Raw genomic sequence first — 27,188 nt, forward strand, 5'->3', positions numbered from 1 at the left:
CACCGGTGTGGGAGCATATTACACCGGTGCTACGCCAGCTGCATTGGCTGCCAGTGGAGTACCGAATCAGGTTCAGGGTTTTGGTGTTAACCTACAAAGCCCTACGCGGACTGGGACCGACGTATCTGAGGGACCGTCTCTCACCATATGAGCCCCGGAGGACTCTCCGCTCTGGCGGAAAACATCTTTTAAGTGTCCCTGGCCCTAGGGAGGCCCGCCTGACGTCGACCAGGGCCAGGGCCTTTTCAGTCCTGGTCCCGACCTGGTGGAATGCTCTGTCTTGCGAGACAAGGGCCCGGCAAGATTTGCTTGCATTTCGCCGGGCCTGTAAGACAGAGCTATTCCGCCAGGCATATGGCTAACGCCGGGCAGTGCCCGCCCCCCCCGTGAAGGGGGGGTTAAACCCCTATGCAAACACAGAGGCATGTATGAACCACTGGGCAGCATGAATTGTTATATTTAATGCTTTTAAATGTTTTTAAATGTATTATTTAATGTTTTTAAATGTTTTTAAACATGTTTGTATTTGTTATCCGCCCTGAGCCTGCGAAAGCAGGGAGGGCGGAATATAAATATAATAAATTAAATTAAATTAAAATTATATTTAATTCTCAACATGGCCATATCTGGACATCTGTGGATACTTAAATCTGAACACTGTGGCCATGAACAGACAAGACAGATCTTTCTATAAACCTGAGAAAAGCCCTAGAAACAGCACCTGTAGCTTTAAGTAGCAAATGCTCCCTGTGGTTGTTATCGGGTAACCAAACTACTACCAGTCTTCAAGCCTCAGTTTCTCCCAGTAAAAGGCAAGGGGAGAGGCCTTTTCCAGGGTTGTTTCCGCATTTGAAGAGGACTCATTGGGACCAGGCCCAACTGCAACCATCAGGCAACTTGCTACCAAACAACTTGAATGACTCACCCAGACCTGGCTGCTTGATACTATTCAAAGTCAAGTAATACATGAAAGTCAGTACTGTGTAGTGGGTAGAAATTCAGACTGGCATCTGGGAGATGTGGGTTCAAATCCCCACTCTGCCATGAAAGCTCACTGGGTGATCTTGGGCTGGTCATCCACTCTTAACTGAAGCTACTTGTTGTTGTGAAGATAAAATGGAGGAAAATGATGTAAGCTGTTTTCGAACCCCATTGTGGACAAAGGCGGGGAATAAATGAAGTGGATAAATAATATAGCAGGAGATGGAAGGAAGATAAAAGGTAAATTTGTTGGTGGGTGGGAAGGAGAAAAGGAAGCAGGGAAAGGGGAGAATATATGGGGGCTTCCAGCAGCAGAGAAAAAGGAAATAGCATGAGGAAAGGAATACAGGAGAAAGTGAGGTGCCCCTGACACGTGCTTGTGGGTACTCCACAGTGCAACTGGGCCCAGGCTTGGTGGCCAACACTATACTACTTGGCTAGTTTTCACAGCTGCAGGGGGTGGAGGAGGAGGGAAAAGTGAAAACAGGAGCAGATAAAGTTAGGTTGGCTGATAGATGAGAAGGACACAGGAAAGGGGTAGGGGCTATGGTGGCTTTTAGGGAAGAGGATGGGGGAAATTAGATTCACCACTTGTCACTACCTAACGTTGTAGACTGTCTTACATAAAAATATGTTCTTACTATACATTTTGAATAAAACCTTGCATAGCCAGAAGACATGCAGGAGAACCCTACATGACTGGTGGCCATCTGGGTCCCTCCCACACTCTCCTTTGGGCTAGTTTCCTTGCCCCACTAAGGGAGAGTGAGAGTGAGATGAGGTGTGTCTCATGCCTCTTTCCCAGCTGGAGCAGACATGGTAGCAGCAGGGTGCTGTGGTTTGGGTCAATGCAGCAAGGCTGGGGACAAGAGCTCTGGTCCAGCGAAATAGCCAGTCCATATCAAGGCCAGGGACAAGCAGGTGGAGGTGAGACCAGCAGGAACACTGCCAGTGCAGGCAACTTGGGAGAGCTGGTGGACGGGGATGCAGATGAGCAGTGAGGGTGTAGGCAGGGCAGGGTCAGAAGCCTGGCCATAAGAAAGGTTGGAGGAGATTGAGGAGGGAGGAAGCAAAGAGAGAAGGAGGAAGAAAATGGACCATTGGATACTCACTACTAAGGGTCCTCCTCTGAGGAAAGGAGGACAAGTTGATGTGTGATTCCCACCCTTCATTCAGGGAGGAACAAGTTTTCTACTTCCTGTCTTCCTAGTGGGAGTCACCCATTCTTTCAGTTTTGGCAACTCCGAAAGCAGTTATAGCATCAGAATTATGAATACAACACTCTAGAATTGAATAACAAGGAGAAAGGCGAGAACAAATATGTTAAGGGGAAACAACAGGATAGGAAGTAAATCTGTCAGGCAGAAGAGAGTGAAAAGACAATGACTTTAGAAGGGGCAAGATGTCCTCCTTTCCTCAGAGGAGAAGGATGCTTCACAGTGAATATCCAATGGTCCGTTCTCCCTCTGAGGTGGAGGACATCTTGATGGGACCTCCCAGAGCAGTGTCCCTATTTTCTGGGTGGGTCATTGTCATCTGGTCATAAAATATGTTGTAATACTCTTCTGCCAAATGCTGTATCAGCTGAGTTGTAAGTTTTCAGCTTATTTAACAAAGGTAGATACAGACGACCAAGTAGCTGCCTTGCAAATCTTTTAACGGTAGCATGTCTGGTAAATGCTGTGCTGGTGCAGCACTTCATATTGAGTGAGTTGTAATCCTAGCTGGTATGTCTAGTTTTTGAATTTTGTGTGCTTCGATGATGCATGCCTTGAGGTTACTGCTAATAGCAGATTTAGACAGCATCTTTCCTTTATTCAGTGAGGATCTGGAGATAAAGAAGCAGTTTCCAGATTTGCTCTGTTCTATAAAGAAATGCTTTTAGAATAAGTCTTACGTCTAGAGTATGCCACATTTCTTCTTTGGGATGAAAAGTATTTGGTCAAATGATAGTAGACATAATTTCTGTTCTGTGAAGCCTACCACATGCCCACTGGACCCGTGCCTGTCATGGCTGGTGAAAGCCGGAAATGCTGGGATCTGGGCCCCTTTAGCTGACATCATTAATCTGTCTTTGGGCTCCAGGGTCTTCCCAGACTCACTGAAAGAGGCAGTGGTGCGGCCCTTATTTTAAAAAAAGTCATTGAATCCGGTTGATCCAGCTAATTACCGCCTACTTTTGAATCTTCTATTCCTGGGCAAGGTAATTGAGAGGGCAGTGGCAGAACAGTTACAGGTATTCCTAGATGATTCCTCTATCCTGGACCTATTCCAGACTGGCTTCTGGCCTGGCCATAGTACGGACACAACTATGGTCACCCTGACAGATGATTTGCGGTGACATCTGGATCGAGGCGGGTCGGCATTGCTGATACCTTTGGATCTTCCAGCAGCATTCAACACAGTCGACCACGATCTTTTGACTCACTGCCTCGCCGCTGTGAGGATCCATGGGCCAGCCCTGCAATGGCTGATCTCCTTTCTCCATGGTCGGGGACAGAGGGTGACACTAGGGGAACAGATGTCCACCCACCATCCTTTGGAGTGTGGCATCCCTCAGGGGGCGATTCTTTCCCCAATGCTATTTAAACATCTTTATGCGCCCCCTTGCCCAGGTGGTCCGTAGCTTTGGGCTGGGTTGTCACTAGTATGCTGATGACACATCAGCTCTATCTGTTAATGGACAAACAGTTAGATGCTGCCCCGGACTCTTTGGCCTGGTGTTTGGATGCCGTGGTGGAGTGGTTGTGTCAGAGTCACCTGAAGTTGAATGCCCAGAAGACAGAAGTTCTGTATTTGGGTCGTAGGGTGACGGATTTGGGAATCCGGCTCCCAGCCCTCGACGGAGTGCAGTTGCAACCTTTGTCGATGGTGAAGAGCCTGGGTGTGCTCCTGGATGCCAAACTTTCTATGGAGGCCCAGGTTGCAGCCATTGCCAGATCTGCATTTTCCCATCTTCAGCAGGTCAGGCAATTGGTGCCCTATCTCTCGTCCCAGGACCTAGCTTTCGTAATCCATGCATCGGTCACCTCTAAATTGGACTACTGCAACTCGCTCTATGCTGAGCTGCCTGTGGCCTTGACCCGGAAATTACAGCTGGTCCAGAATGCAGCGGCACATGTCCTTACAGGGACACCATTTAGGGCTCACATCCACCCGGTATTCCGGGTGCTAACTGCACTGGCCCCCGGTTGAGTTCTGAGTCCAGTTCAAGGTACTAGTCTTAGTGTTTAAAGCCCTTCATGGACTGGGACCTGCATACCTACGGGACTGCCTCTCTCATTATGCCCCCTGTAGGGCCTTGTGCTCTGCAGATAAACAGCTTCTGGTGGTCCCTGGACCAAGGGACATTCAGCTGGCCTCAACTAGGGTCAGGGCCTTTTTTGCCCTGGCCCCAGCCTAGTGGAACACTCTCTCAATGGAGATCGAGGCCCTGCAGGACCTTTTACAATTCTGCAGGGCCTGCAAGACGGAGCTGTTCCACCAGGCCTTTGACTAGGGGCCAGCTTTTTGTCCCCTCTTCTGACCACCACACCCACCTTTTGCAGCCGCCCTGGAGTTACATCATGGCAGTACCTGTGGTTGTGGTGACTCTGTAGTGGCCAGATTTGTTTGGTGGCACCTGGATTTTTAGGCTGCTGATATAAAATTGTGAATTAATACTGGTTTTTATACTATTTATAATGTTTTATTGTATTTTAATAATATATTTGTTGGAAGTTGCCCTGAGCCTGCTAGCTGGAAGAGCAGGGTATAAGCCGAATAAAATAAATAAATAAATAAATAAATAAATAAATAAATAATTCCAGTGATCTGCAGGAAATATCACTTTTGGTATGAAGGTAGGATCTGTTCTCAGGACCACTTTGTCCGTGTATAAGATACATAGTTCAAGCTAACAAACAGGGTACCCAATTCCAATACCCTTCTTGTAGATGTAACTGTGGTAAGGAGAAAGTCCTCAGCCACTTAAGAGGAATTTTCTTGATAGGCTCTCGAAGGGGTGTCTGGTAACAGCAGACAGAACTGTATGCCATTTCCAAGTCAGAAATTGGTGAACCTGTGGCGAATCCTTCAGAGTATCACACTAGAGGGAGCTACATATGTGAGGTGTCTAGACAGACTCAGACCCTAGTACCATGGCAGCACTGTTGTTAAGACTGTGACCTGACATCTTAAGGTTGAGGATCTGAGACTGCTTGCATGACCAACCTGTAGGAAGTATAGAATGGATCTGGTTTGGGGTTTCATGACATTAACCCCCTTTTCTTTTGTATCTCCTGTGAAGGCTTTCTATGATGCATTCTATATACTGTTAGTGGACTGTCTCCTAGAGGCCAGTAGCATGTTGGTTACTTCTTGAGAATAGCCTACCTGAGAGAGTCTCGCTTACTCTCCATGCAGTTAAATGTAGCTATTCCAGGTGTGGATGCAGAACTTGGCATCACTGGAGCATATCCAGAGATACTGGAGAAGTCAGTGGTAGAAGTGTTGACAGCTGTTGAAGAGCAGAGAGCCATGGGAGCTGGGGCCAGTACTATGATTTCTGCTTTTTTGTTTGTTTTTGTTCTCTTATCTTCCTGATTAGTTTTGGGAGAATTGGAGCAGTTGGAAGGCAAACAGCAGAATGCTTGGCCACTGTGATGTCTATGCATCGGTTACTTTGGCCTCGGGGTGGAAGCACCTAGTGAAATATCTGTCCACTTAATTGGTTGACATGCTGTCCTGATTAGAATGTGTTCATCTAGTATTCGTGGTCTGAAGAGTAGTAGGGCTAGATGAATTGCTCGAAGCTCCACGAGGTTGACAGAGGGTATCGTCTCACTGCTGGACTACTGATCTTGCACTGTTGGATCTTCTAGTGCTGCTCCCCATCCAGACAGACTGGTGTCCATGGAACCTGTTCCATTACTGGAATGCAATGTTGCTTTCCTTGAAGAAGGCTAGTCATAGTTGTCCACCACACAAGGCTTTTTGAAAAAATATATCATTTTATTTATTTTTACTGTGAGGGGGAACTGGATGGAAAGACCTTTCTTGCCCATAATTTGTAGTTGGAAGGGTCTCAGAGATCTGTAAGAGTCTTGTATGTAGTCAACCTCACTGGATGGCGTCGATACTTGGAATCTGAAGACCCATCCGTTTCACAAATGTCATCAATAAATACCTGGCCTTGATGATCACTTGTGACATCTTTTCTTTTTTTGCCTCTGCTTCAGTTAAAAAGAAACAATTGTGTGTTATGTCTAATTGGGCTTCCAGATGTTCTTGGCCGTTTCCAGACGGCCCCCCGCCGCGCGTCGTCGCGTGTCGTTGCGCAGAAAACGCGAAATATCGCGTTTTCTCGCGCGAGTTTTGCGCGACGTCGCGCAAAACTCGCGCGAGAAAACGCGATATTTCGCGTTTTCTGCGCGACGACGCGCGACGTTTCGCGAGGCGGGGGGCCGTCTGGAAACGGCCCTTGTCACTGTTTGGATTATAAAGAACTTCTCTGTGTGTTGATCAAGAACTATAAGCTTGTAGGCATGCACAGCATAACCTGATCAGCAAGTCATCTGGGTAATTGTGTAGGTGAATGCTTTTTTATCCCTTAGCTTTACACTGGGTTGATCAAATTCTTTGTGAAGGCCCTTGGTGCTGTGGAGAGTACTCTGTAGATGGAGCCCCCTTGCGCAGAAATGGAGGAGTCTTCGGTGCCTGGACAAGATTGGAATGTGGAGATAGGCTTCCACTAGATCTAATACAGTAAGGTATTTGGTGTAGGTCGGCCCTGAGATCCATGAACAACTGATGCCAGGGGCTGAACCTGGGTCCTTCTGTATGCAAGGCAGGTGATCTGCCACTGAGCTATGGGTCCTCCATTAGTAGGGATTCTGTGATGGATCTCATCGTCTCCAATCTGTGATGCCTAAGATTGATGAACTTGTTGAATGTTTTAAGTCTAGTATCACCCTACAATCTCCATTCTTTTTGGCACTGTGAAGAATATGGTGTACACTTCTTTTCTCCTTGTCCTAGGGGAGTGGAGGCATGAGAAAGCAGGGATGCACTTACCTGTAACAAGAGTGCTGTCTATTTGGACCAAAGAATTCAGAGTCTCTGTGAAGTCATAGCAACAGTCACTATGTAGCACACAGATATCTGAAAAAGTAAACTGAACTCACAAAAACACATAGCAAATAAACGTTAATTCTTAGGGAGCCACTGGGCTCCCTAAGAACTAACATTTTTCTTTTCTTACAAGGATGCAATCTGCTATTAGAGATGATCAAAGGCCTCAATTCATAGCACTTTACCCCATACCCTTTATGCCCTAGGATAGGTTTAAACATGTTTTATGCTCGGTTCAAGGGGATGGCAGAGAGGTCATAATGACCTGTTCATCAGTAGCTTCAGGGCCGGTGCCAGGGTTTCTGGCGCCTGAGGCAAGATACCTACTTGGCGCCTGAGGCAAGATACCCTGTCCCCGCTAACCAATTTTAAAAAACAGAAGAAATGTAGAAAAAATGAAAAGCACAAAACTTGAAACTTTTTACATTTTTAATTTAATTTTTATTTCTTAATTTAAATTTTAAATTTTAATTTTTAAATAAGTGTGAGAATAACAATCTTTGTTTTTCTCACAAATCTATTTTGTGAGCAGAAACAGTGACCTGCATTGAAGTTTTGAGCATACCTCCTTTTGTGTGTGTGTGTAAAAAACTTTCCCTCTCTCTTTCTTCCCACCTCTCTCTGAACCCAGAGACTCTTGACAGTAGAAGGAGGGCTTCTCTTACAGTGCCTGCTTGGAGGAGAGAGATGTTTGGAAGGGGGACTCTCCAAGCCTTAAAATATTTATCACCTTTGTCAGAGATCCCTTTCAGGAACGACCCTCCATGCTCATCCTTCTCCCCCTCCCCCTTGGATTTGAAGTGAACAGCAGCTGACAGCTAAGCATGTGGTGCATAAATAATATGAAATAAACTATTGGGGGAGAGGGGGAATGTGGGTGATACATGTAAACTAGGGAATGAGAGAAGAAAGGTGATAAATAGGGGGCACAGTGCGGGGCGCTGCTCTGCTGGAGTGAAGGGGGAGAAGCATTGAGATTGGAGAATAGCAAGGGGGAGGGAGAATGAAAGGGAGAAGGGGGGAGGAAAGTAATAGAATTTAAAACAACTTTAAACCCAACAACAGTGATTTGCTCCTACCTGTCCCACAGGGACTGAAAGGGAATTGTGTGTGTCTCACCTCATTTCCTCCTTCCTCTGTGGTGGTGCACACACAACCACCCACTCTTTTCACCAAAAGCAGCACCCCCCCCAAAAAAAAGCCTGAGGAAAGGTGAGAAGTAGAATTGATGCCAGCCAGGGAGGGGGAAAGGGATGTACTAAAAGGAATGACAGGATTGCCCACTGGAAATAAGGGGAGAGGCTTCAAGGCTCATTGGAGAAAATGGGAGCCAGGAATGCCAATTTACTTGCATGGGCTCCATTGAAATGCATTACAACACACAAAAAAGAGCAAGAGTCCAGCAGCGAAGAAGTGAGCTGTGGCTCATGAAAGCTCATACCCTACCACAAATTTTGTTAGTCTTATAGGTGCAATAAACCAACAAAAAGGGAACAACTTCCCAACACGTTCCAAAGCGAAAACAAAGAGCACACAGGCTCAAGGAAGTCACAACAACATGCGTATTTATGCTGTACAAAATCACGACTATATCATACAGTCCCAATTTACAATATGACAAAGCCCAAACAGTAAACTGTTGTACTACTAATCAAACATTCAATATAAAGTTTCCATTCAATATAAGTTCCGCTGTTGTGGGGTAAATTCACTTATTAGCTGTGTGCATGGCAGAATCCTGGGCAAAGTGTCCAAAGTCAATATTATTAGCTGCCGAAAAGAATATCCACGGCAAAGGTTATAATCACGGCAGTTTGACAATATTAGCAGCCGGAAGAAATATCCAGCTAATAAGTGAATTTACCCCACAACAGCAGAACTTATATTGAATGGAAACTTTATACTGAATGTTTGATTAGTAGTACAACAGTTTACTGTTTGGGCTTTGTCATATTGTAAATTGGGACTGTATGATATAGTCGTGATTTTGTACAGCATAAATACGCATGTTGTTGTGACTTCCTTGAGCCTGAGTCTTATAGGTGCTACTGGACTCTTGCTTTTTTCTACTGCTACAGATAAACACAGCTACCCATCTTGATCTATCAACACAGGCCCCAGAGTGGTATGACAGTCCCTGGGAGAAGAATCAGTGGTCTGGGACTGGAATGGCAGTGGGAGTGGAATGACAGGGGGTGTCATTCAAGTCCCAGAGCCCTGGCCCTATTCCCAGGAGCAGTCGTTCCACTCTTCGGCCTCTCATTCCAGTCCCTGAGCACAGGTTCTATTCCTAGGGGATGTCATTCCACTCTGGGGCTGTCATTCCAGTCCAAGAACACTTCTGCTACTCCCAGGGGCTGTCATTCCATTGTGGTGCCTGTAATTCCACTCCAAGAATGCTTCTCTATTATCAGGGGCTGTCATTCCTCTGTGCAACCTGTCATTCCTTCCCAGAGCACAGTTTCTGCTCTGAGGGGCTGTCATTGCACTCTGAGAGTTGTCATGCCAGTCCTAGAACACTTCTGCTCCTCCCAGGGTCGGTTATTCCAGTCTGGTGCCTGTCATTCCAGTCCCAGAATGCTTCTTCTACTCCCAGGGGCTGTCATTGCACTGCACTCTGGGTGCTGTCCTTCCAGTCCCAGAGAACTGAGCCTATTCCAAGGACTGTCATTCCATTCTGAAACCTGTCCTTCTGGTCCCGGAGCACAAACTCTATAGCTAGGGACCGTCATTGCAGTCTGGGGGCTGTCATTCCACTCCCCGAGTATTCCATCTGGTCCCAGAGACCTTTATGGAAAATCCATTCCACATTTTCTTTGCAAGTTTTTTTGTGTTGTGATGCATTTCAATGGAGCCCAGGCAAGTAAATTGGCATCCCTGGCTCCCATTATCTACAATGGGCCTTCAAGCCTCTCCTATTATTTCCAAAGGGCAATCCTCCTGTCATTACTTTTAGTACATGGCGGGGGAGGGGGAAGCAAGAAAGAAAGGAGGGAACAAGGGGGACAAAAGGTCTCCAGGGAGCTAGAGTGTCTCTTGCTCATGGAAGCCTTGCCCAAGGCTTAAATTGTGTGTGTGTGTGTGTGTGTGTGTGAGAGAGAGAGAGAGAGAGAGAGAGGAGCAGCAGCAGCAGCAGCAGCAGCAAAAAAAGGCAGAGAAAAAAATGTCCCTGCTGATGGGGCTGAACTTGAAGCTCCTCAGGCGCTGGCTGAGCAGGAAGACAAGCTGCTCTTCTGCACTCCAGAAGAAATGCCTCCGCCAACAGAGAATTCCTGCCTGAGTACATGGGAGCACACACACTGCAGGGAACGCCAGTCGTTTCGGGGCCAGCACAGCACCTCCTTCAGAGTTCAGCGCCCGAGGCGGGGGCCAGCTCCGCCTCAATGGAAGCACCAGCCCTGAGTAGCTTAAAGGAAAAATTGCAACAGAGAATTCTGGTTCTCACATAGACTAACAGTTTATAGGATTTGCTGTCTACAGAGAGTGAAATAGAGATGAGGTGCTATTTAATCTGTAGATCCTCAACAACAAGAATGACCACTGGAAGAATATATTTGCTAAGGGTTATAGCAGAGGTCCTGCCAGTAGGCAATTCAATGAAAGTTGGTGCATCAATGATTTCTTGCCCCAGGGCACCCTTTCTATAAGGATATTTACATTTATATAAACCCCAGGTTCCAGCCCCAGCGGGGGCTCCAAGGTGTATACAACATTACATATCTTTCCATTCTAGCCACACAACAAACCCACAAGGCAGGCCAGGCCTAGAGAATGCAACAGGCCCAAGGCCACAGGCAGGCCTCCCAGGGAGAATGGCATGAGAATTTGGATCTCCCAGATCCCAGCCCAACACTCCAGCCACAACACCAAACTGTCTCTTGTTTAAAATGGTGTCATACAGGAAAGATTCCAGAGACAGGATGAACACAATTGCAGTGAGAACTCTCTCTCAGCATAGGCAATTGAAATGCTGTGGAGTCTGTTTCATGTTTAATGTTGGTCCCAGGATACTAAAAACTGTAGCAGTTCCACTCCAGTCCAGGGTTTACTCGTGTCTGCTTGAGCTGCTACACCTTGTGTTCTTTTCTTTGTTTCTACTGAACAAAGTTACTCTGTGCTGATTAAAAGAGATTGAGAACCCTGGGGAGAGCAAGCCCCATTCCTTGGAGGGGAAAAGGGCATGTAGTCATATATGGAACCAACAGGGAGAAAAAACTTCACTATCTGCACAAGTTTCAGTTTCCTTTTCTTTTTCTGGTATAGGTTTCCTTTCTAGCTGCCTTAGAGGGCCAGCTAGGATTCCCTTTGTAAGATACTGCCTCTTCCACAGTTCCCTGATTGGGGGGGTGGGAGGTCTGGAGGAAGAACCAGAGGGAGGCCTGTCGCTTCCCTCAGCACTCTGACAAAAATTGGCAGTCTCAGTTTATGTAATCAAGTTTAGAAAATCTGGGGATAGCATCGCAGTGCCTGACTCAATTGCATTACTCACAAGTAGATCAGCAGCAGTACTGGATCCTGAGGTTGTTGCTATTTGGTGCTCTTGTTGGGTCCTACGCCCACTGATTTGCTTTGGATGTGGGAAATCACTCTGCAGCCACCTCCTGGTCTGTTGGCAAGGTTGCCAGCTTTGGCGAAGCCAGAAATGGCTGCCGTGGCTTTCCGAAGTAAGATAAGCTAGTTTTTTTTAAAAAATAGTCTGTCTAATGACATTTAGGAATTCCTGGGGTACCACCATGGGTCCAAATCCCATCTCATTACTCATTAGGGTTGCCAGCTCCAACTTGGGAAATTCCTGGAGATTTTGTGGGTGAAACCTGGAGAAAGTGGGGTTTGGGGAGGGAAAGGACCTTGGCATGGCATAATTCCATAGAGTCCAGCCCCCAAAGTAGCTATTTTCTCCAGGTGAACTGATCTTTGTGGCCTGGAGACCAGTTGTAATTCCGGGAGATCTCCAGCCACTACCTGGAGGCTGGCAACCCTATTACTCATGAGTAGCTCTCCTTCATTCACTATGGGCTCTGGAGGCGCGAGTGATTGTTGAATCTCAGACCAGCTTGGCTACCCTGCACTGGATCCTACGTCACTAGAATGGCTTAAGGATGTGGAGAAACCCACTCCATAGCTGCCTCCCAGTTGGTTGGCAATGTTGCCATCATTTGTGAGGTCAAAAATGTCTGCTGTGTTTCCTTTGCTCAGGGAGGAATAGTGCCTTTTGCGCTTCTGGTTTCTTCGCGATATGAGTGGCCGCAGATGCGGCTTCCTTGCAGTTTGCCCCACTGTCTCTAGGGTTGTTGCCGGGAAGTGGTGAGGGGGGCTTCCAACTCTCCTTTGGAGAGGAATCCATTGCATCCCCTGTGATTTTCCCTCCTATTGTGATGGAAGAGCATGTTCTGCTGGTCCATGATTCTGTCTTGCCATGAAATGGCTGCCAAGGCCAAAGAAAGGAAGGAGAAAGCTTTCCCTGCAAGCCTTCTAGCAGGCACACAGGGAGAAAGAGAACAGCAAGGAGGTAGAGTAGAAAGGATAAACAAGGCAAGAATCAGGTTCTGGAAAGTAGAAGTGAAGGAAAGGAAGAAAAATAGTTGAAAGGCAAGGCAGTGCTCGGATGAAGCTGCTCTCCTTGTCGAGGCAGGAATGAAACTGAAAGAAAGGGTGACTCCCACTAGGAAGACAGGAATTAGAAAACTTGTTCCTGCCTCCCTGAATGGACAGTGGGAATCACCCATCAAGATGTCCTCCATCTCAGAGGGAGAAGAGGGATGCAGTACAAAAGAAGGAAAGGACAGGCAGTTACATGTCAAGACTGCCAAGAAAGCTACCCCTACCCCTGCAATCCAGCCTGATGTCAATCTCTGGGATGAAAGGAGGGAGCCGCTGCCCATGAGCACTCATCCCCTGCTATGAGTGCCTGTCCTGGAGGTGACCTGGCCAGGGAGCCCAGGACTTGCCATACCTTGTCTTTAAAAAAATCTATTTTGCTCACTCCAGAAGGAAAAAAAATAGTTTTTTTCTTTGTTCCCTCAAGGTTCTCAATTTTTCCATCAGAAAAACTGGAAAGTGTTCTACATTTTGAGTGAGAAACCCTTTGTCTTAAGAAATATTTCACACATTCCAATAAAGAAAATATTTCATAGGAATGTTTTTCAGTGTTTCCTATAATTTCCCAATTTTTCCATTGGAAAAACTGAAAAAAGTCCTTAGGAAAAAAACCACATACACCCAATTTCCCCCCCTGGATCTTCACATTTGATACTGAAATTTACCTCTAAATTAACAATGATAACACAACAAAATACAATTATAATAGAAATATGTCATCAAAGATTGTCTTTGCTTTTGTTAATTATAACATACAATTATTCATAAAAAATGAAAGAAGTGCTTTGATGCTTCCTTCATAACTAAAAGGAAGTTCTGTCAATGTGGTTTATATAATAAGCTAAAAGGAACTTGAGGTTGTTGCTTGTGCCTTTCTTGCAGTTATTGTGCAAATAAGTCTGTAACAGTGTTTCATCATCAAATTGTGTTGGCTATCTGACAAAATAAGAGGGTTGAAATCTTAGATAATGCAATACTTTATCAAGTTGTGTCCACAAAACCATAAACTTAATATTATAAATTTCCAGCATTATGAAATCCTGCTCATCTATCTTGCACTGCATAGCAGCAATATTGTGAATAGTATTTTGTTTTATGTACTTCTAAATTATATTATTTCTTTCATAGTAATATAATAATACTCACTTCATAAGGATAATCAATTCTAATTGCTTCTTCAGCCATTGCCCAATTTGCATCAGCCAAATATTTGTCAAGTTTCAACAATAAAAATTTGTTTGTCATCATTTGTTTGATACGGTTAACAGTATTATCCATAGCCATGCGCTTTGCAGGAGTAATATCACAAAGGCCTATAGACACAGAGAATAAGAAAATCCAGTATTATTAAACTGTATGTGAGGGCAGTGACAGTCTATGGAACAAAGCTGAAAGGAAGAGGAGGAAGCTAGAAAGATCCTGATACCTTGCCAGAAGCAGCTGGGTTTGTTTTCTGAGCTAAGTTTGCTTTTACTTCTTCTTGTAAGAATTTAGGCTGGGTGTGGCCAGAGGTGCAAGCTCTTGGGTGTGACCCAAAGGACAAGATTCCAAGAACTCTTGGCCCTTGGCTCTTAGGCCATAGCTTGCACCCTAGGGGCTGGTATTAGCAATCCTGCTGAATGAAAATCTGCCATTTACGCACTTGTTTTATTTAAATTGTATTGTGCAAACTAGTTGTTTTGTATTTTGTAAATTTCTGTAAGGGACTTTGGGTCGTTTGGGGAGAAAACTGGTGCAGAAATTCCCAAATAAATTTAAAAAATGACTACTGAGCAAAGTGACAATTTCTACAAGGAGAATGGAGAATGGTAGGGGCATTTTTCATATGGCCTTAAGCAGTTGTCATTTTGTAGAAAAAGACCTGGAGGAATTCATTAGCATATGCCACGCCCCTTGACATCACCAGGAGTGTGTCATTAGCATAACTGATTTGCATATGCCACACCCCCTGACATCACCAATCTTGGCTGTTTTGGACCCAATCCTGGCCATTCAGGGCCATTATTGGGCTCAAGATGGCAAAAAGGGGCCCTAAATGACTGAAAGTGGCCATTTGGGGCCCTTTTAGGCCTGGTTTGGGGCCAAAACGGCTCAGATTGGGTCAGTGCTGGGCAGGGGAGGGTTCCCCTGCCTGGCACCAATCCAATCCAGGCTGTTTTGGCCCCAATCCAGGCCAAAGCGGGCCCAAAATGGTTGCAAGTCAGGTGGGCGGGGCCACCTGACATGTGACCTCTTTGAAGAACTGCCAAAACTGTGTTCCTGCGCGTTCCCCCTCAAAATGAGCCCTGGTCTTAAAGCCAGAACACCACTTGTCCAGGAAAAATAGCAGCTGCCTTGGAATAAAAACATGAATACCAAAATGTATCTATACTACACTTGTTCTATCCTTCTAAACAGTTACACAGCTATATAAACAGTGAGCTCCCAATCTAGAGCAAGCAAACAGGGAGTTTTGTGTGGGTGTAGTTAGTTGATTTAGTTTGGATGTTTTCCCTGCGTCAGCTGATTCAGGTGAGTCACCTGACAGTGTCTGCTGAGTTATCTGCCTGCTGAGTAAGGAAAATCACCTGACTTGAGTTGAAGGTGGGGTTTGCAGTTACACAGCTGTATAAATAGCCTCACACACCTAGTAAGCTTGTGATCTAAAATGAAAGAAGAGGAGGAGCAAGCAGGGAGTTTTGTGTGGAGCGTGGCAGGGTAGTTTGATGGGACTGCAGGCAAGACTGGTCCACTTATTTGGATTGTAGCAACAAGGTTGGTGAAGGAGCTGAGGTAGTGACCTGTAAAGTCTGTGATATGTTCGTCTTCTTACCTGAGGGTAATGGAAATTACATTTGTAGCAAGTGTAAGATGGTGGTCCTACTGGAGGAAAAAATACAAGGGCTTGAGGCACATCTATCCACACTCCAGCTTATAAGGAAAGGTGAAGAATTTCTGGAAAAAACTCATGCCTCTCAAGAGGGCAACAGGAAAAGGAAGAAAACCAAATACAGAAAGAAGGCAAATAAAAGAATGTGACCCACAGGAACAGGAAAATATGGAGACATTCTGAGCCTTTATTGCTAAGCAATTGCTTCCAGGAGTCATAGATACTGACTGTGGACTACTGGAACAAGGACTACTGCCCAAGGCTCCACAAAGTCCAAAGGAAGTTTCTCAGGACCTTGTGGTTGAGATAGGCTTGCCATTCCCCCGACAGGGGCAGGGAATCCCCTGCTCCCCCCTCCCCCACTTACCTGGCCAGCAGGGGGCACACCCCCAAGGTGCCCCCTGCTGGTGTAGCACACCCCTGGGCAGCACAGCGTACCCTCACACCCTGCAACAGGCCCGTTTTGGGACGAATTGGGCCTGCTGAGGGGTGAGTCAGCCCTTTGGTGAGCATGGGAGTGCTCCCGGGCTGCCCTTTGGCCTGTGTGATGACCTCACTTCCCAGAAGTGAGGTCATCACAGATGCCAGGAGCACGCTGTGCATGTGTGCATGTGAGGAAAGACACTGAAGCCTCCACAGGGTAAGTGCCAGGCTCCCTGTATCCCACCGGGAGACTCAAGGGACCTGGCAACCCTAGGATGAGATGACTTGTGCTTCTGCTTCTCAAAATAGGAAGGGATGTGTGGTGGTGATTGGGGCCTCGCTACTGAGACAGGAGAGATCAAAGTGTGCCAAACTGACCTGTCATCTTGAGCGGTACGTCTACCAGGTGCATGCATCCAGGATGTGACAGACAGGCTGGAAAGACTCATCAAACCCATAATTAACTCTTTTTGCTCAGCCATATGGAATAAATTATATAAAAAGCTGAAGGACCTGGGAGCACAGATTGTGATTTCATATCACTTCCTATTGAGGGCTGTGGCTCAGGAAGAGAGAGAATAATACTGGAAATAAAGAACTGGCTACACAGATGATGTCATCAGGAAAGGTTTGGTTTCCTGAACCATGGACTACTCTTTTGAGATGAAGCTCTTTTGTCAGCAGATGGCTTGCACCTTACGAAGGTAGAAAAATGTGTTTGACCGAAGCTTCGTAAATCTAATGATGAGGCCTTTAAACTAAATCCTGTTGGGGAGGGAGACAAAACCCCTAAAGCTAGTATGAGAGATGCTAAACATAACAAAATAGGGTTCTTTGGTTATGTTCTGAGAGAAGAAAGTAAAATTTTTACAGTTGATAAAGAGAGGGCAGAACTTCTTGATTCCTACTTTGCCACGGTCTTCTTTTACAAGGGAAACTGTACTCAACTTGTAAAAAGAGAACACATAATGAAGGAATGGAACTGAAGGAAGGAAGGGATAGGGATAGGGGTGGTACATAAACAGCCTCTTTAAATGAAATCAAGTTCTCAGGGCCAGATGAATTGCATCCTAGGGTATTAAACGAACATGCTGATGTAATTTCAGAGCCTGTGTCTATCATCTTTCAGAAGTCTTGGAGAACAGGTGAGAGTGCAAAAAAGGCAGGCAAATGTTCAAGGAGAAAAAGGAGGATCAAGGTAACTATCTACCTGTCAGCTTGAGGTACACCTAGATGGGATTGGAACAAATCATCAAATAGTCCTTGAGCATTTAGAACAGACAGCTGTGATTACTAAGAGTCCTCGCAGGTTTGTCAAGGACAAGTGATGTCAGACTAACCTTATCTCCCTTTTTTGAGATAGTTACTACATTTTTGGATCAGAGGATTGCTATAGACATAATTTATCTTGATGTATTGTCGAAGGCTTTCACGGCCGGAGAACAATGGTTGTTGTGGGTTTTCCGGGCTGTATTGCCGTGGTCTTGGCATTGTAGTTCCTGATGTTTCGCCTGCAGCTGTGGCTGGCATCTTCAGAGGTGTAGCACCAAAAGACAGAGACACATGGATCTGTCCTGGGCCCTGTTTGTTCAACATCTTTATAAATGACTTGGATGAAGCAATGCCCTGTGACACTGAGAGATCTCTGTCTTTTGGTGCTACACCTCTGAAGATGCCAGCCACAGCTGCTGGCAAAACGTCAGGAACTACAATGCCAAGACCACGGCAATACAGCCCGGAAGACCCACAACAACCATAATTTATCTTGATTTCAGTAAGGCTTTTGATATGGTTCCACATGATATTCTTGTTGACAAGTTGTTTACATGTAGTTTGGATCCTACTAATGTTAGGTGGATTTGTAACTGGTTGACAAATTGTACCCAAAGAATACTTGTAAATAGTTCCTCATCTTCTTGGAGAGGACAAGAGGAGTGCCTCATGGATCTGTCCTGGGCCCTGTTTGTTCAACATCTTTATAAATGACTTGGATGAAGGAATGCTCATTACATCTGCAGATGATATTAAATTGGGAGAGGTAGCTAATAAAGCAGAAGACAGAATCAAGATTCAGGATGATCTTGACCAGCTGGAAAACTGGTCTAAAACTAAGCTAAAACTAAGAATTTCAACAGAGATAATTGTAAAGTTCTGTATTTAGGTAAAAAAAACCCAAAATCAAAATTATAGGATGGGGGGGAACTTATCTTGGCAGTAATACATGTGAAAAGGATCAAGGGGTCTTAGTAGATCTCACACTGAACATGAGTCAGCAGTGTGATGCGGTAGCTAAAAAGGCAAATCTGATTTTAGATTGTATCAACAAAAGTACAGCATCTAGATCACACAAAGTGATGGTGTCACCTTATTCTTACACTTATTTAACATGTAGTTGGAGTACTGTGTTCACTTTTGGGCACCACAGTTTAAGAAGGATGTTGACAAGTTGGAACATGTCCAAAGGAGGTCAACAAAGATGGTGAGGGGTCTGGAAACCAAGTTCTATCAGGAAAGGTTGAAATTGCTAGATATGTTTAACCAGAGGAGGCAACTGAGAGATGATATGATAGCCCTCTTCAAGTATTTGAAGGACTGTCATATAGAGTATGGAGCACCATTGTTTTCTGTTGTCCCAGAGGGTTGGACCACCACTAACAGGTTAAAATTAAAGCAAGAGTTTTTAACTAAACATTAGGAAGAAGTTCCTGACAAAATTATCTCTCAGTGGAACAGGCTTCCTTCGGAGGTGGTAAGTTCTTCTTCCTTGGAGATTTTTAAGAAGAAGCATCGATGACCACCTGACAGCAATGATGAGGCTATGGCTCAATATGAATGCACAAAGATCAGGAGAAGAAGGTCACAAAGGATGAGTTGGGGCTAGACTGCCGTGGCCCTTTCTTATATGCCTAGGGTAATGCCGTTGTCATTTGGGGGTCAGGAAGGAATTTTCCTCCAGGTCAGATTGGCTGGGGATCCTTGTAGTTTTTAGCCTTCCTCTGGGAATAGAGAAGGTTCACTGTGGGAGGTGAGGGGGAGGAGATAGCTGTGAATTTTTGGCACTGTTCAGGGGGTTAGACTAGGTGCCCCATGAAGTACTTTCCAGCTCTGTTTCTAATAAACATGCTGCAACTGCATCTCCCTCAGTCTAGCAACTGTAACTGGGTTGCACTTACATGTAACTGTTGTTCATTGAATGGTCTTCTGTGCAGGCACACATGGAATCTGAACATATGTGGGCCAGCTGCGGATGTTCCAAAGCTCCTAGAGGCATGAGACACTCACCTAGCCTTTTCACATGCTTTTCCACATTCCTCAGTTCTTTAATCCACTGGTGCAGAAGGAAGGTAACAAAAAAGAGCTCATGGCAGGAAAGAGGGAGAGATGTGTGCCTGCACAGAAGACCACTTGATGAACAACATTTACAGGTAAGTGCAACCTTTTTTATCATCATGTCTTCTGTGCAGTTCCACATGGGAGATTAGCAAGCTAACTTACTCAGGAGGAGGGTGTGAAGATCTTTATTGGAAAAGACTCTTCAAGGCTACCTTGCCAACAGGAGTCTGCATCAATGGCGTTGACTAGGCCGCCTTGAGCAAGTGGCTGCCTTGCACAAGTCAACTAGAGGAATGCCCAATTTGAAGGCTGACAAGGTGGGTTAAGCCCTCATGGAATGAGTCCTTGTATGTAATGGACATGGTTACTTAGACTGTAGCAAGCCTTCATGAGCTGCACTATCCATTTTGAAATAGTCCATGCAGCACCTTTTGGGCCTTTTTACTTCTTTATTCAAAACAAAGAAATTAGGGTCCTTCCAAAAAAGGAGCTGTCCTGTCCAGATAGAAACACATTTAACATCCAGAGTGTGCAAAAGTACAGAATCATCCTGAGGTGTTGTAAAGAAGACAAGTAGGACGTCTTGGTTCATGTGGAAAGCGGAGACAACCTTTGGCAGAAAAGAGAAGCTTTGACAGAGAACAAGCTTATCAGAGAAGATCTTAATGAAAAGAGGGTTGGCTCTAAGGGCTTGCAATTCACTCACCGTTCTACCTGAGATTATGGCCACCAGAAAAGCTATTTTAGCTGCCAGCATCCTGAGAGGGCAGGTCGCTAGGGGCTCGAAGGGTTTATACATGATTGAGGCAAGCTATGTGTATGGCAGAGACAGACTTGATGTTGGACAGCCCATTCCCATATTAGCAAGGATTCCCAGGAGAGAGCTTGGGAGGCTGTATCCCCCTGTCAAAGTAATACATGGCAGTTGTATTGTCTGTGCATACCTGAATATTTTTGCCATCTACTAGGTGTACAAGAGCTTTCAGAGCATACTTTTTCATTCTAAATTCAAGGAGGTTTATGGACCCTTCTTTCAGCAATGCCTGCAATTCCTCTATGAGCAAGGAGGGTGGGGGTGGAGAGTGAAACAGAGGTGAGACGTTTAGAGGAGTTGTCTTGAACTCCAGACAACAGCTTCCTGACTGATATACTCCCAGGCCTGCAGAGGAAGTGATGAGTTATTTGGCGGGGCAAGAGAGGGTCTGGTGTCAAAAACTCTGCTTATTCAGACCAGATTGATCTTTTTGAGAACAGGAACCATCTTTTGACTTGGTTCTGAAGTACCTCCTATGGGGTTGAACAGAGGTAAAGGAGGAAGGTTGCTGACAGTTTCTGGATGTTAGGTGCATTGACTGAGAATGGAACTGATTATATCTATTATATGGTGGATACAGTCGAGAAGGATATCTCTGCCTGAATGGATTTGAGTAGAGAATTGTGATACATAAGGATCTAGCTTTCACCTTATCATCCTCAATCTTTTTCAGTGCCTTGTTGGTAGTGGACAAAAATAGGTCTGAGCCATCAAAGGGAAGGTCTTCTACCCTCATTTTATGGTGAGGGGCTAGTCCTGTGGTTCTAAGCTATGCATGTCTACAAATTACTATAGCAGAGGCTATGGTTCTGGAAGAACAAGCCCAATATCTCTGGCTGTGTTAAATTGTTATTTGGAGAGCTTTCCAGCTTCTCCTTGCAAGATCTTTACAAGCCTTTGCTTGTCATCAGGAATTAGATTCAAAGTATGGGTCTATCTTTTCTCATAAGAAAAGCTGAGAGTGGACCATGATGGTCTCATATCAATTCTCAAGGTCAAAGCTGTGGAAGCATAATCTTTCTACCAAGTATATCTAGTTTCCTTCCTTCCTTATTGATCAGAGCTGAATGGCCCTTTTTTTTTTTGGAAGCCTTTCCCTTGAAGGCATTCAGTGACAATAGAATTAGCTGGGCAGGGGGTGAGTAAAGAGAAAACCTGACCCTTCTTGTTTGGTCTTATACATATTGTCCAGCTTTTTGGACATCATTGGAGTTGAAGTTGATCTTGTCCACATCAAGCATCCCCTGCATGATTGGAAATGTTACAGATCCTGCTGCTTCTGAATGTAGGACTTTGAAGACTGGATCCAAAGAGGTCAGAGCAAAGCAGTTCACGTCAGTCTCCAAGGCTATCACCATTTGAACTAACTGTTCAGTGTACAAGTGGAGATCCTCACTCGGAGAAACAGCAGAGTCTTCAGTAAGGAATTCTGGTGGAGATGGTTGCGATGCAAAATCTGAACTGACATTGGAATCATTTGGTTTTGGAGCACTATTCTTTTCTGGAACCATAGTAGGAACCAATGAAGATTTTGCTTTATGCCTTGGTTCCGAGTTAACCGGCATATAAGGATCTTTGTCATGGAGGAAATAAAGAGGGGGGGTACATGCCCGGTGAGCCCTCATATCCATATGCATAGTAATGATGATGAGGGGAATCATATGGAGAATAATGGAACCAATGGTGATTTTAATTATGAGCCAATTAGTTGATTGTTATTGTCAGATGGAACCAAGGGATCTCTATGCCTTTCAGTGGGCTGAATAGGAGAAGCTGGTAGCAGGGAAATAGATATGGATTGTTCAATGACTACAGAAAATTAACCTCTGAGAGAGATGGAACCAAAGCAGAATGATGTCTGGGAGTTCATGATGGGGTTCTCAGAACCCTGGATGGACTTGATGGAACTGAAGTAGTTGGGCCTGTAGAAGAGGATTTCTTCCTCATGTCCCTTTGATGTTGAGGGTTTTTCAATATGAGGGGTTTTTGATGTGAGGGGAGAAACCATATAAATGCCTGGAGTGTGGAAAAAGCTTCCGTTGGAGTGGACACCTTAATTCCCATCAAAGAATTCACACAGGTAAGAAACCTTATAAATGTTTGGAGTGTGGGAAAAGCTTCTATCGGAGGGGAAACCTTACTTGCCATCAAAGAATTCATACAGGTGAGAAGCCATAAAAATGCTTGGAGTGTGGAAAAGGCATCAGTGATAGTATACGCCTTACTTACTGGCAAATAATTCACAAAGGGGAGAAACCATATAAACACCCAGAGTGTGAAAAAAGCTTTAGTCAACATGGAAGCCTTACACTCCATCAAAGAATTTAGAATGGGGAGATATGAGAGTTTTTCAAGATGAGGGTTTCTCGATATGCTTAGACTTGAACTTAGCCTTTTTAGTAGATGGCTCTGACTGGCACTGCAGTGGAACTGATGAAGCAGCTGATTTAAAGAAAAGAAGAAGCAGCTGAAACCAATTGGTCCTTCTGAGCCAAGTCAGGTGCTGCACAGACTTGTGGAACCAAGGAGGCCCATTCTGGGAGCTGCGGTTCTTTATCTGCGGCACTGTGATCAAAGTCAGTGGAGCCCTTCAGGGCTGACTCCCCAAAAGCTGTTTTAAGCTGCAAAACCCTTTCATGGCAAGATCTGGATCCAAAATGGCGATAGTGCGAGTAGCTCATTCCAGAGCTCCCCCTTGATTTGTGAAAATTTCAACTTAAAATAGCATGCAGAGAGCTGTCAGACCCAAGAAAGGGAAAGTTTACAACTTGGAGGAAAACTCCAAGCTGGTCAGTGAGCTCCTACTTCCAGAAATTAAGTCATAAATCTCAGACTGAGAAAGAGAGACGCAGAGGAGAGACAATGGCGTCGGCCCCAATTCAAAAAAATCAGAGCTTGCACTGTTTGAAGCCTTAATAACAGATGCATTTGAACGCCTGACTGATAAGGTGAATATTATACTTGCTCCAATTAATAAGCAACTGCAGGAAATGAATTGTAAGCTGGAGATAATAGCAGAAGATGCCAGGCAAGTAAAAGAATTAGTACAGCACAACTCTGAGGAGATAGCTGTGCTGCAAGAGACCATCTCACAACAACAAGAAATCATTTTACATCAAGATAAGATTATTCAAATAGAGGCTCATCTTTGACAAGACAAGCTGAAACTGTGTGGGGTGTTGGAAGACATTTGCCCCCCTGAAGACCTTCCAAAGATGCTGACAGGATGGATTAATAACATGCTACAACTGGAGGAGGATTCCTCCAATTTCATTGAAACAGCATACCGAGTAGGTAATCAGCAACGGAAGGAACCACGGGACATAATAGTCCAATTAAATAACAAAACTATTAGAAGAGAAATCTTATCTCTGGCAAAGGAAGAGAAAATGCTAAACCTACAGAACTGCAAGGTATTAGTATTTCCCGATACTCCAGCAGAGGCACTGCAAAGAAGGAGGAATCTTAAAGAGCAGGAGTCATTTCGTAGAAAAAGAGCTGGAGGAACTCATTAGCATATGCCACACCCCTTGACATCACCAGAAGTGTGTCATTGGCATAACTGATTTGCATATGCCACACCCCCTGACATCACCTATCCTGGATGTTTTGGACCCAAACCTGGCCATTCAGGGCCGAAATTGGGCTCAAAATGGCAAAAGGGGGCTCTAAATGACCGAACGTGGCCATTTTGGGCCCTTTTGGGCCTGATTTGGGGCTGAAACGGCCCAGATAGAGTCAGTGCTGGGCAGGGCCCGGCACTGATCCAATCCAGGCTGTTTCAGCCCCATTCCAGGCCAAAACGGGCCCAAAATGGCTGAAAGTCAGGTGGGCGGGGCCACCTGTCATGTGACCTCTTTGGAGAACTGCCGGAACTGCGTTCCTGTGTGTTCCCCCTCAAAATGAGCCCTGTTAAAGAGACAGTAGCTGCATATCGGACTATGAGGAAAAAATACAAATGGGCAGCATCAGGAAGATTAATAGTAAACCATAAAGGCTCCACATACTCAGCATATGATGAAGATACAGGCTTAAGACCACGGCTCATTTGGAGCCAGAAAGCACGGGAATAGCGTTCCGGTAGATCTGAAAAGAGGGTTTTGGCCCCACCCACGTGATTTCTTTTCCTCCGAGTGCAAGGCGAGTGGGGCTGGGCTTCAAAGGAACGCAAGCTGCTTGGATTCATTCTGCTCTGCTCCTTTACTTTCATTTGTGACTGGGGGGAGGAGAGAAAATGAGTGAATGGGTGCAAGGCAAGTGGTGCGGGGCTCCAAAGGAACTTAAGCTGCTTGGAATTCATGCTGCTTTATTTTCATTTGTGACTTGTAAGAGAGAGTGAGTGCATGGGTGCAAGCAGGGCTGGCTCTACAGAGGAGGGTAAGCTGCTTTGAGTTCATTCTGCTTTAAGGAAATACCTGGAGATTTTTTCAGAAAGGGGCCTGAGGGGTGGATGTTGCCTTCTGACACACTTCTGGTGATGTCAGGGTGTGTGGCATATGCTAAGGAGTTATGCTAATGAGTTCCTGCAGTTCTTTTTCTAGGAAATGAACCCTGCTTAAGACTGATACAGGCAATCCAAAAGGATAATTAAATGGGGATGTTGGAAAATAAGAAAAAAAAGGCAGCGCAGTAAAGGAAATCTAAGTTACAGAAGACATCAACAACCAGAAAGTATAAAGCTGGATTAATAACATCATGGTAGTGATGCTAATGTGGTCGAATTTTTTTTTTTAGTTGTAAAAGGTAAATTAGGGGGAGGAGGAGAAACACGGTTACTATTTTTTTTCTTGCTATTTTTTCGGCTCTTTTTGAAAGCGCAGCTAGTGTTTGCGCAGTTCAACGGGTACTTAAACTCGGGAATGCTGATTAGAGGCAATCAACACTCTTGGAAACATAGTGAAAGATAACTCCCACTTAGGGAACCATACAGTGACAAGAAAAGGGTAGATTTGGATTCAGGAGGGAGGGGGGTTGAAGGTAGACTTAAGAAATTTTAGCACTAAGGTAGATTACAACTGGTTATGAGAGAGGAACAACAACAATTTTATAGAAGTGGGAAAGGAGCAAATAGAGATTCAAGGAGATTAAAATAGTATATAGTAAAATTAGTACCACAGTGCCCCTATTGGAGTGAAGGGAAGTGAGGAAGTATTTGAAATAGTATTGTGTATATAGGAACTTATTGATTTATTGAGTGATAAGTGATATAAGTATAGTTTTCCTTGCTTTTTAGGAATATCATCCTTTCAATATGTATCATGAACTTTGTGAAAAGTGTAAAAGGGAACTGGAACACCCCGAGCATGGCTGACCAAATGAAGATCATTTCAGTTAATATAAAAGGCCTTAACAATAATATCAAAAGATCTTGCTTTGCAGCTATAATAAAGAAGGAAAATTCAGACATATTTTTTGTTCTAGAAATGCATATCAATAACAATGCCCAGAAATTACTTAAGCTGCAAAAGTATGAACAGCAATTTATGACATAGTAACTCCAAATCACGTGGATTTGGAATAGCTATTTCATCAAATCTTAGATTTATGTTTCAAACAATGAAAAGTGATCCACGGGGTAGATACATTTTTATAAAAGGTACAATAAATCATCAGGAGGTAACTCTGGTCAATGTATATGCCCTTAATTCTTCCGAAATGAAATTCATAAAACAAACTTTGGAAGATTTATATCAATTCAAAATGGGTCATTTAATAATAGGAGGGAATTTAAACTATATAGTTAATAATAAATTGGATAGAACTTACAGAAGAGAGGGGATGAATAGGAAAAATGGGATGGAACTAACTGAAATGGCACAGGTGTTATCAAATTTCAATTTATTTGATACGTGGCGGTATCTAAACCCTACAGCAAGAGATTTCTCATATTACTCGATTACTCACAAGATATATACGCGGATTGATTATGTTTTAATTTTTAGATCTTTGTTGGATAATTTGATTTCTGTAGAGTTAGCACCTAGAATTTTGACAGATCATGCCTGGATTTACTGTAAGATGAAACCATTTCAACATGATTTGACATCTAAAACTTGGTCTTTCCCTAAGTACATTCTGAAAAACCCAACAATTAAAGATATAATTAAAAAAAAAGGTTAGATACATATTTTGATGAAAATGATACATTGAAGGTATCTGATATTTATTTATGGGATGCATGGAAACCAGTCTTAAGAGGGGAACTAATTAGTGTACAGTCAAACATAAAAAAACAGAAAGAGAAAGTAAGAAAAGAAGCAATAGGAAAAATTAAAGAACTGGAGACAACACAAAATTACAGGATCTGATAAGATATATCAAAGGTTACTTGCAGAACAAAAACTGTTAGACCTAATGGAAGTTAATAAAATTCAGAAAAATTTAATATATCTAAAGCAGAGATATTGGCAGACTTCTAACAAGTCCCTTTGATTACTTTCAAATAAATTTAGAGAAAAAGCTCAAAGCAAAGTAGTTCACCAAATCAAGGATAAAAATAATAATATGCAATCTTCTCTAAACAATATAAGCAAAGTTTTCTCAGACTTTTATTTAAATTTATATAAGTCTACAGAACCAGATTTAAATAATATCAACTCCTTTTTTGAGAAATGAAACTGGATCCCAAAATTAAATCAAGAGGATAGAGAATATTTGGAAGCACCAGTGACAGAGAGTGAAATCTCCAGTGTAATAAAATCAACGAAAAATAACACCGCTCCAGGAATGGATGGATTTCCGGTGGAGTTTTATAAAGAATAGAGTTCCTCTCTAGTTACACCACTCATTAGAACATGTAATAATACAAATCAAGGACATTTGCCACCCTCATGGGAAACGGCCATCATAGTCCCAATTCCAAAGGAGGGCAAAGATAAATCTATCCCAGGAAATTATAGACCTATAGCACTATTAAATACGGACTATAAAATTTTTACAGCAGTTCTAGCTAACAGAATAAAATCTGTTATTGACAAAATTATTAATCCAGACCAAATAGGTTTTATCCCGAACAGGAAAATAGAGGATAATATTAGGCGCACACTCAATATAATTAAT

General features: G+C 44.1%; 1 protein-coding gene across 1 annotated transcript in view; it reads right to left on the minus strand.

The window, feature by feature from the left end:
- LOC129323476 (sodium/hydrogen exchanger 10-like) overlaps positions 1–27,188 on the minus strand; it is a 430,138-nt gene that overhangs the window by 224,844 nt on the left and 178,106 nt on the right. The window contains exon 10 of the mRNA XM_054970016.1: positions 13,837–14,003. Within this exon, the coding sequence (XP_054825991.1) occupies positions 13,837–14,003 (167 nt within the window). The remainder of the gene's footprint in view (positions 1–13,836; positions 14,004–27,188) is intronic.

Source organism: Eublepharis macularius, chromosome 2 (genome assembly GCF_028583425.1).
Source record: "Eublepharis macularius isolate TG4126 chromosome 2, MPM_Emac_v1.0, whole genome shotgun sequence".
Lineage (NCBI taxonomy): Eukaryota > Metazoa > Chordata > Lepidosauria > Squamata > Eublepharidae > Eublepharis > Eublepharis macularius.